Here is a 10,000-nt window from a genome sequence, read left to right as displayed (position 1 = left end):
CGAGAAAAGTAGAATTAAGTTCTACTTTTCGTGCAACTTGTCTTGCATTGATTTTGGCCGTTGCAGGGTATGTTATATATACACAGTGAAATGTTTCGTGCAACTATCACTCTGTAAACGTGTTGGACACTTGGTATCACGGAATGCAGAGTCAAGCGAGGAAACGATAAGCATTGCAGCGTTTTCATCGCAATGAAACGGGTAGTTCTGTGAATTCTTCTGTATGCGGCCCATCTACGCCAAGGCGTTTTCGTTTAAAAACGTATACTCAGATCGTAGGAAGAGCATTGGTGCGGATATGTGGATAGGTAGAAATGATCCTAAGACGCTAATGTGGATGAAACCATTGTATTTTGTAATATTGCCGAGATAAAAACGGCGAATTTTAAAAACGCATTTAGTCGATGGTGCTTAAGTCAACTATGAATGGGTTTCTAACCACTTTTATCATTAGAGCCACATTCGTAAGCCCGTGAAAAAATGTTCGCAATTTTTTTCACGAACCAATGTTTGGCAACATTCAAACAAAACTTCTCCTTATTCCCGCAAAGGAAACTCATAATATGGGCAGTGAACAGTTGGATTACCCAATCACATTACTGCATAAATCAAATGACGTCAAAGCGAAATGCCAATCGCTTTCCAGAAAGTTCCTTACATGGAGAGATGACGTTGTTCGCTTCCGCGTTCGCTAAGCCAACTTATATAAGATTAAATGTGCTCCCCTACCTAGCAACGCACTCGCCAAAAGTCGACAGCACAGCGTTCCAGCAAGAGAAGAACACTCAGAGAGGTCACCAAGCACACGTAGGCACTGGCCAGGAAATATCAACAACTGATAAAATCAAATAAAGTGAACTTGGATAAGCAACAAAGCCATTTCAGTACGGCAGGTTTGGAACTGCGACTAAAAGTCGTACAAAAATCTCAGATTAAAGACTGAATTGACTTAGAACTGTTCGGTATGTTGTGGAAGTTCAGTTTCGTTACTGATTAAGATCGTGTGATCTAAGGAAGTAAATGAAAATCGCTTCGTTCAAGTGGCATATAATTAGTTCGATGATCATCAGGCGACAAGTTGCAATCGGGATCGTTTCACAGTGATGTTTTGTATCTATTCCGCGAGCCGAGGTCATTGTTTTAAGATGTTGTACACCAATAGCATAATCGCCAGGTTTTAAGGGGTACCTCCCGTGAGCCTTTCCAAACGCACCGACACCGAGTGAGGAATACGAGTGAGAAGGTTGGGCATTCGCAACACGGGAAATTGTGCAGCTTCTCTACATTCTCGTCCTCAGAGTACGCGATTCTACTTGGTCAGTAGTGATAATAATGAGCCCTAATTGTCGGGGTCCAGTTCTTTTGTGCAGTATCAAAAATTTGAAACTATAGTGGTTGCCGACAGTTACAACAATGGACCTGATTTCAACTGTGCGCATTTAAGAACCGGCTAGAGAACATTTTTCTAGGATTGCCCCAAAGAATCACGGCCTCCAAAGATGGAAATGCTCACAAGCAGGAAAATTCCGCTTTATGCGCAGGAAAACGCGGACGAATATCCACGTGTGAGGGATGACATTCTGTTAAAAGCGACGCCGTTGACAAGGCGTTTTACTCACCATTATTGAGACTACAGAAAGAAAAACAGGTACCACAAGCTGCCATGTCCTATGGCAAAACAAAATAAGACAAGTCATGCTGTGAAACAACCATAAGACGAGAAACTTCAGATGCCTTTGAAACTCACTCGTATCCTCGTGGTATACTGATGAAGTAAGATTCATGGCTTCCCAGGACCTGAAGAACCTAAAAAACCAACATACCTGTAGTTTAGGATACAAAACGAAGCAAATGGATATGCCTTTGCAATAAAAACCATGCTCCTTGGATTTTGAGTCGCATTGTTAAAGAAGATGAGAGTGCAAACTTCCCCTTTCGCAACTTTAATAGCAAAGAAAAGCGCAAATAGGCAAAAATTTTATTTTATTTTATTCTATTTAGCGGAGACACGGAGGTTTTGTATGATATGAAACCTCCATTTCTCCGCCGGTGCGTTTTTCCTTCTTAAATCATTCGTTATCGCAGACATCCATCTGGATTTGTTCTTACTTAGTGCTTCTTATTACAGCTACATTATCATAGTTTATTGCGGACGAGATATTTTGTCGTTAAGTGCAATTCCCAAAGCGGTTTCAACGTGGGTTGGAGGACTGAGAAGTTGGACGGACAATAAATATTCAAGAAAATGCCACGACCTGATCCGCTAAAGGCAGTATATTTACGGAAATTTGAGTTCGTGATCATTGAGAGCCCAAATCGATTCACTGAGATACCACAAACTTTTAACTAAAACTGAATTTGCTGATGTCCTTTCGCAGTAAGCCGAGTGACATTTGTAATCTCTTTATAATTAATAGTTGGATGGATATTTACTTATCTTATTTCGAGACTTGTTTGGAATTTTGATTATTGTTTCATAAAACATTTGGATGAGATGCTTTTGTTTGGTTAGCAGTTAAAAGCGTTCCTGAAAACATTCCCGAATTGAACGATACTCAAGCTGTTGTGTGATTGTTAACGGCAACGTTTGCAGCAGAGCCTTAGTGAACAAATTTGCCAGGAAGATTATACTCAATGAATAGTATAAATGTATTTTTTTTTTTTCAAATTGTCAAACGAGTACTTTTACCACCAATGGAGATCAATATTGAATGTACTTTATTGAAATTTGTTCTGTACATATTTCAAATGCGACGCGAGTCGCGTAAGGCGACAAAATCAATCCGAAATACCCGATAGCACGTTGTAAGTCAAAGAGCGGCAGCGGCGCTTCATTCATTGCAAACATCTTTTTTATTCGACTAGCACGAGCCGAAGATAAAGTTCTTTCCCAGCAATTCTGTCCATGTAAAAACAGAGGTTCATCTCAATATTTAAAAAAGCTATGACGAAGAATTTTATTAATCTCACGGGCAGCGAGAGAGGTGTGGGGAGAATAGGACAATCACATGACTTTTGGAGGGCATATAGTTTATTTGTGGCCCGAGTAGCATCATTTGCGCCCGAGCGGAGCGAGGTGCAAATGATGCTACGAGGGACACAAATAGACTATATGTCGGACAAAAGTTATTTGATTATCATTATTATCAATACACAAGGCCAAATCGTACCAATTCATTTAATAAGAAAAAATTGTCTAACAGAGATGTAGCATGAAACTATGGTATGGAAAGTTGTTGCTACAACATGATCAGCTAATGTCCCCCAGCGTATACAAACAAAGATTGTGAGAGTGAAACGAATGTAAATACACGAAGTGCGAGTTGTAGACCAAATGCTGACCAAATGTAGAAGTAATCCTCGCACTAAAATAGGACGATCTCATTGGCCGAGCGAAGTTGTTTGACATCTCTGCAGCCAATCAGTATCAGGGTGGCAAATGTATTTTCAGCCCGCACATTTCCCGTTTGGCCCGCAAAAAGGCGCGTTTTACAGGGGGCAGTTTGTCATTTGGCCGCGCGTAGTGATAATAATTGTAAAGAACGTGCTTGGAAGAGTGAAAACGAACGCGCGCGACAGACAGGCTCATTTCTGAAACTCCCACCCCACTGCGCCACAGCCTCCTCAATGTTTTCCGCTTTTCTCCTTTCACTGAGGAAGCCACTGCGAAGGAGAGAGGAGGATTACAATATGAACAAGGCCCAAAAATTCTTGAAGCAGAGTTAGACTGCCCACGTTAATCCCTGGTTCAGCTGCTGGTTTAACTAATACCTACGAGGTCACCCCCATAGTGATTAAAACATGAGCAGCCAGCCGAGGTAAAGAGCTAAATGAACAACTGTCGGATACGGATTGTATTCTCATGGTTGATATTGTGGCAATGTTTTAAAACACAGTAAACGAGGCCGCGCGCAAGTTGCAAAGTGTGATGGTCAAAACACGGCACGCTTGCCATTCGACCAAAAATTTCGAAGAAATCGGGTAGGGAATCAAATGGAACGGAAATACGTTGGAAAATGTTTTTCGGACATTTGGGTAGACCTCGCCAGTGGTCCTGAAGTTCCAGAATTGCAGAATAGCCGGAAAATCCCGTCGTTCCATATTTCCTTATCTGGCGCTTTTTGGAGGCAATTCTTGTTTATGTGATTGGTTTCGAACGGCAAACCAGAAGATACTGTTCCATTCGCCACATGTAATATTATCGAAATTTCTGCATCTAAAACTTGTGGTCGACCGGATTTTTTTTGACCTGCGTGACGTCTTGCTCCTATCCGCACGCGGAAAGAAGAGATGACCAAAAACAAGAACTTTGTCACGCACGCATTATTTACTTTAATCCTGAAATTGAAAGTCGTTCTAGATGACTGGAGCCTCATCTCTTTAAAACGTGAAAACACTTTCCGTGCTGTTGAACTATAAAAGGAAACAAAGGTGAAACGACAAACTCTTATCTTCTGTTTGAACGAGTTTTGGATAAAGGGCGAAGAGATTAAAACAAACCAGCACTAACGATAAGTACACATACTACCACCAAAATGAATCATTCTTTTTTTTTTTTACATGTAGCTCCTGGCGGTCCAGCTAAAAGATCAACTCATCCAAGCCAAAATATGCCATAAATATTAAATATTATAAAGGGGAAAAAAGCGGAGAATTTTCGATCGGTTAAAACTTTTCGTAGTTACTTTCGATAGTTTGTGTTCGTTGTTTTTTGTTCCTGAGCATCTCCGTTATAATATCTTGTTTACCGGCCGTGAAACGCCAAACAGCGCTGAAATAGGTGCTAAGATTGTAGTTGTAGAAGCCTGAAAATGCTCTTACTTTAACTTGTCTCCCTTTGAGATTTCGCTAGATATTTGTCGCAATAAATCGAACAAATTTCTTTGCTTTTTGGAAAAACGAAAATTTGCCGTTGGCAGTAAACCGATGTTAATTTTCTCTAATTACTAAGAGGCATTCCGCGAAAATTACGAAATCCGGCAATTGCTTGCAGAGAGAGAGGAGATTAGCTCCAGTATTTTAAAGGGATCGATGACATACGAACCGGAATCGTGTTTCAAAAAGCATTGTTGCGAATAAAAACAAACTAACAGTGTGGATTATACTGTAGCATTTCATGTACATCTCAGTTTTTAAACTCTTGACAAAAAAAATCAATTTACTAGCTATTGCGAAAATCTTCGAGAGAACTTTCGCCGATTTTGATTTTCGTGCAAGCCACTGACAAATATCAGATATGTGAAATTTCCGTCAGGTGTAAGATTATTTACTTCAAACTGCGCAGGTTAACCTTGTACTTCTTGTACATTATTTCAATACCGTGCGCTGGAGCTACCCAAGGCCTTGCCGGAAATAGTTGCCTCAAATATACGAAACGAACGCTTCATCTAAAATAACAATAATAACAACGATTCCAACCTTCTTGCGAAATGTATTCACGTACTTGCAATACGATATTCTCGTTTATTGGCGGTTGAATCAATAAGATCATGTGCGAATGGAAGATGAAACATTAACCGTTTACAGTAAAGATTTTCAAATGCAGCTGCTCTTAACCCTATAGGATTTTATTCTTAACAAAAAGATAAAAAGAGAACTGTAATCAGTTCGTAGAGATAGAGTATTGGAAATGTAACAAACAGAAATATTTTAAAAATGATAAAACTGAAAACCGAAAAAATGACTACGTCAAAAGTGAAAGCAAAATTCAATTGGTTGGCTGCATAGTGGAGCCAGGCTTCGCCGTAACTTTGCTTTCATTTTCAAACTGCGGTTAGCGAGGTGGCACTAATATTCGACAAGTAATTATAAAAGCAAAAAGCTCTGTCAAAATCAAACAATGAATATTGTAATGAGAAAGGAAAATCTTACGCCAAACGCGCCAATTATTGTGGAACGGCCTCCTATAAAGTTCGTCGAACGACCGGCCACTCAGTGTACTGCATTTGCAGCCGAAAAATTTTACCTTGGATGGTTCCTTTCCTCCGATGCCCAACAGCTTTCTGCATTTTAAGCGACTCTGGGCATCATCAAAGCTTCGCCTGTCAGTAAGCAAACAGAAGTACAATAAGTACAAACAGCAAACGAATTCACCAGAGACCTCGAGTCTCACTTAAAGAAATTCTCACATTCAATTTTCGATGTTTTGCTAATGTGCGTGTTAAGAGCTACTTCAAAATGTGCATCCTCGCCGAAAACCAGGAGAGCGAACAACGCTTAGCCTTTAAAAAAGAAAAGATTAAAAAATCATCCCACACCAGACAAAAAGAAGTCGAGAAACACGAACGCCAAAAACAAAACGCTGAGATTTTGAGCACACCACTTCTTCAATGACAATTTTTCACCCGGCAGCGGATATGTCTCCCGTCATCTCCTTGGGGTCAATTTTTGAAGCTGACCTCAAGCGTGAGAATATGGACCTTGTAGTTTGCAACTTCTTAATTATATGCGTCAAGATGCAACGCGTAAGACGGAAAATAGCCAAATATACTTGAATCGACGGCAATAGGGCTAAAATACGCAGCGAACAAGCGTTGGACATAGCGAAAAGATAATACTCAATACAAAAAATTTGATTGTGGCGGATCTCCTCAATCGAAGAGCTCAAGTCGACTGTAGTGAGTGAATTGCAGCGTTCTAATTAAAATTGCGGAAAACTTAATGAGGAAAATATCGCTAAGAGGGAAGAAACAACCAGAGATGGGATGACAACATGGATTACAAGTAACACGACATTACTTATTAACATCACGCGTCACTTAAGAAACAAAAGCCCAATGAAAATCTGCTCGAGCCCATACTTCTCTGTTTTCACAAGCGTAGGTCGTTTATCCTCCGAAGACATCACTGCTGCGTCTTCCTTTCTTTTCTGACCACGAACAGACTTGTCTCAGTTTCGAAACGCCAAATATCGATGCTGCTTACAGGGGAGGGCTGGTACAGAAATTTGATTCGCAATGGTGCTGTGATTGCTATGCAAATTTTATCCGGTCTCCGTCATCAAATGCATCAAAACAGAAAAAATACGAAATCGAACGCAAGAGCGATTGAAAACACATTCTTAAGAAAAATGACAGCAACGGTGTTTATAAAATTTAAATTGACGAGTACCTTTATCGTGTCACAGGAGGGACTCGGTTGGAAACAAAATACGGAAAAGGACGGCATGCAGATTGTAGTTCTCTTACAGTTGTTTCATTAAAAACTAAGCTGTGGTTGGTCTAAATACCAATAAACCTTGGACGAAGGAACATATCCACGTGGATCTCTTTTAAATCCTTCGTAACAAGAAATGTGGCAATGATCATATCGAGTGGAAATGTATATAATTAAGCCACTTTTTATAAATCCCGACCATAACCACACAAAGCGTATATTCTCCAACAAAGCGAATTCTGAATATCATAATGACATTTGATAATGGAGACCAAAAGATTATTTCCTCTTAAGAACCACTGTGTCGTGGTAAAAAACCGAAATCTTTAAGTAATACTGAAACGTAAACGAGAAAAAAAAAGACGAGTACTTCATTTGTGCCCCAACAGTAATAATTTTACCAAGTTAACCATATGCTACCTGATTCCGGGTTGCATGAAATGTCATTAATGAATTCAACGGGAGCAAATTCTTACTGAACCTGATGTATTATTGTCATTTACGAAACTGTTTTCTCCATGGCGGACATAGCGCCCCTTATTGAATCACACGGCTCTCATCTCTGTTGGATTTGAAGTCAGAGAGCCCTTCGTACAAAGCGCTTTCCTCTCCTTTCTTTTAATGACAAATGGCGAGCAGTTAAGCTAAGCTTGGGATCCTGACATGACCGCAGTTTGAATGATAAAGCGAGCAGTAAATGTAATATTCAAAAGAAAAGTAAAAGTAACTTACTTTAACCTTCCCAACATGACAACGAGTTTGTAAAAATCGAGAAATGGCTGAAGAACACAACCCAGATGTTTAAAAGCTGCGAGATGTTTTCGTATTTTCCATCAATTAGGAGGCAGAATAAGGAAAATGTTGACAGCTTGTAAATGGCTGTAATTCGTCGCTTACTCAACAATTCTCTAGGTGTCACGTGACATGTCAATTGTCACCCAAGGTATATTAAACGCATAAAAGCAGCTGTATTTCCTTTTGCCTCAATTTTTTTAAAAGCGTTTCAACTCCTATCTAGGCCGACGTCTTTAATTTGCTTCAAGGTTTTGTTTTCACAATACAAACGGTTAGTTTCACATTTCAGTTCTTCTGTATTCTATTTATAACATTTAGAAAATTTGGTCGCAATTAGCATTTGTGAGTACCAAACTGACTTTCAAATCCCGGATGCATATAGAATAAAATAAATTTCAGAGGAGATTGCACTTTCTCAGGACATTCATAAATGTCGTAAAAATGCTCGGAGTCTATCGCCTTAGAGTCCGGACCGGAAAACTGGATCGTTTGCATAATACAGAAGTTGATTTGTGTGTTAGATACGTCTTCCAAACTGAGGAAATTAAAGACATTACGTCAATAGATTGTGCAATTGGAGTTGCAATAACTGCAACAAAAATATTTGCCCCCAAATTACAAAAAAAAGAATAGGAAAACAGCCAGTCAGTTGGCTTAGATAAGTGAACTTTATCTAAACTTGATAACAGGGATGACAAACCAACTTGTTTGGAGGCTTCTGTTAATTTTTTTGCGAGAAAGAAAAAATCTGTTTATGTTTGCCGAATGCTTGGCAAAGGAAGGTGTATTTTTGTCGAAAGCAAAACTCTCGACTAGAAGTTTCCTTTACATCGAGGAGATGTTGTCACCCGTTTTCAGTTCTTACATTTAAAATTTCCAGAATACAGTGCAAGCGTTTTAGAACTGTTGTATTAGTACACAGAAAAGTCAATTCTCAGTCCGTAAATATCATACCTGCGGTTCCAGAATAGCCCATGTTAGTTCCCAGGCCTAATGGCATTAATAGAACAAATCTCTGCATTTTGGGGCTTGAGACCGAGCATTTTGGTCTTAAAACGACACTTATCTATACACCTTATTCCAAAATGGCCGCCATTTAAATGTTCTTTTGTTTTCATTCAAATAAGCCCTTGATGCCTCGTTCTTAAGCTTAAAATTCAAAAGAATATTTTATCTTGAACGAGGCAACAAGGGCCAATTTGTATCCACATAAATCAGCGGCCATCTTGGAATAAGGTGTATTGCTTGAAAGCCGCAGCGCCTTGGTAAGTATCAGACGAGCCGAGCCTTATGCCTTGTTTTTATGTGCTTTTTTACAAGGGAATGGCAATATATATAACATGCTGTGAATGCAAAAAAAAACCCTGAATAAAATAAGCCAGTTGCCGTTGATATTCCACTAATAAAAACTTTTAATCTACCTAAGTCCTGAGACTGCACGAATTTCAGCTCGTTTGGTAATTGTAAGTCGAACATCAACCATGTCTCAAAGAATTTGGAGAGCCTTCTATTTGAGTTGATTTATTCAAGGAAAATTCTTGTGAAAATGATAAGCGAGAGCGCATAAGTTCAAGTATAAAGCAATGACGTAATTTTTACGCCACTGAGAGAAAGCTTGGGAGGATTTTTGGACCATTTTTTTTCTCACGACCTTTAAGTTTACGACCATTATATACTAGTATTATTCATTATATTACTTTTATAGCGAAAACAAGGTTTTTAAGACTTTTCATTCCATTTTCCACAAGTCGTTCTCGACTTTCTCCGGATAGTAAATAATTAGCAACTATTCACCGAAGTGGAGGTGAGTAGTTGTTTTAGCATATACTAAAACAGTGAGATAATATAGCTCAAAAAGATGATTTTAATTTATTTATTTCTCCAAAGATTACAACATTTTCGGGCGCAGAGTTGAATAGTTAACAACTATTCACCGAAGTGGAGGTGGCTAGCCACCGACACTGAGGTGACTAGTTGTTTTAGTATATACTAAAACAGTGAGATAATATACAGCACAAAAAATTAATTTGGATCTTTTCTTCACTTGTCA

General features: G+C 39.1%; 2 protein-coding genes across 5 annotated transcripts in view; one reads left to right on the top strand and one right to left on the bottom strand.

The window, feature by feature from the left end:
• Nucleotides 1–10,000, top strand: part of LOC138026739 (uncharacterized) — a 269,593-nt gene that overhangs the window by 99,396 nt on the left and 160,197 nt on the right. The window lies entirely within an intron of this gene.
• The window catches only part of LOC138026924 (tumor protein p53-inducible protein 11-like), a 31,310-nt gene that overhangs the window by 5,774 nt on the left and 15,536 nt on the right, over nt 1–10,000 (bottom strand). For all 4 annotated transcript variants that reach the window (XM_068874389.1, XM_068874387.1, XM_068874388.1 and 1 more), the window contains 4 exons: nt 5,966–6,041; nt 1,748–1,806; nt 1,620–1,668; nt 730–835 (listed from right to left, as the gene is read on the bottom strand). In XM_068874389.1, the coding sequence (XP_068730490.1) occupies nt 730–835; nt 1,620–1,668; nt 1,748–1,806; nt 5,966–6,041 (290 nt within the window). The remainder of the gene's footprint in view (nt 1–729; nt 836–1,619; nt 1,669–1,747; nt 1,807–5,965; nt 6,042–10,000) is intronic.

The sequence above is a fragment of the Montipora capricornis genome, chromosome 12 (genome assembly GCF_036669925.1).
Source record: "Montipora capricornis isolate CH-2021 chromosome 12, ASM3666992v2, whole genome shotgun sequence".
Lineage (NCBI taxonomy): Eukaryota > Metazoa > Cnidaria > Anthozoa > Scleractinia > Acroporidae > Montipora > Montipora capricornis.
The sequence above is the reverse complement of the archived record's forward strand: the minus strand, read 5'-3'. Positions and strand labels throughout refer to the sequence as shown.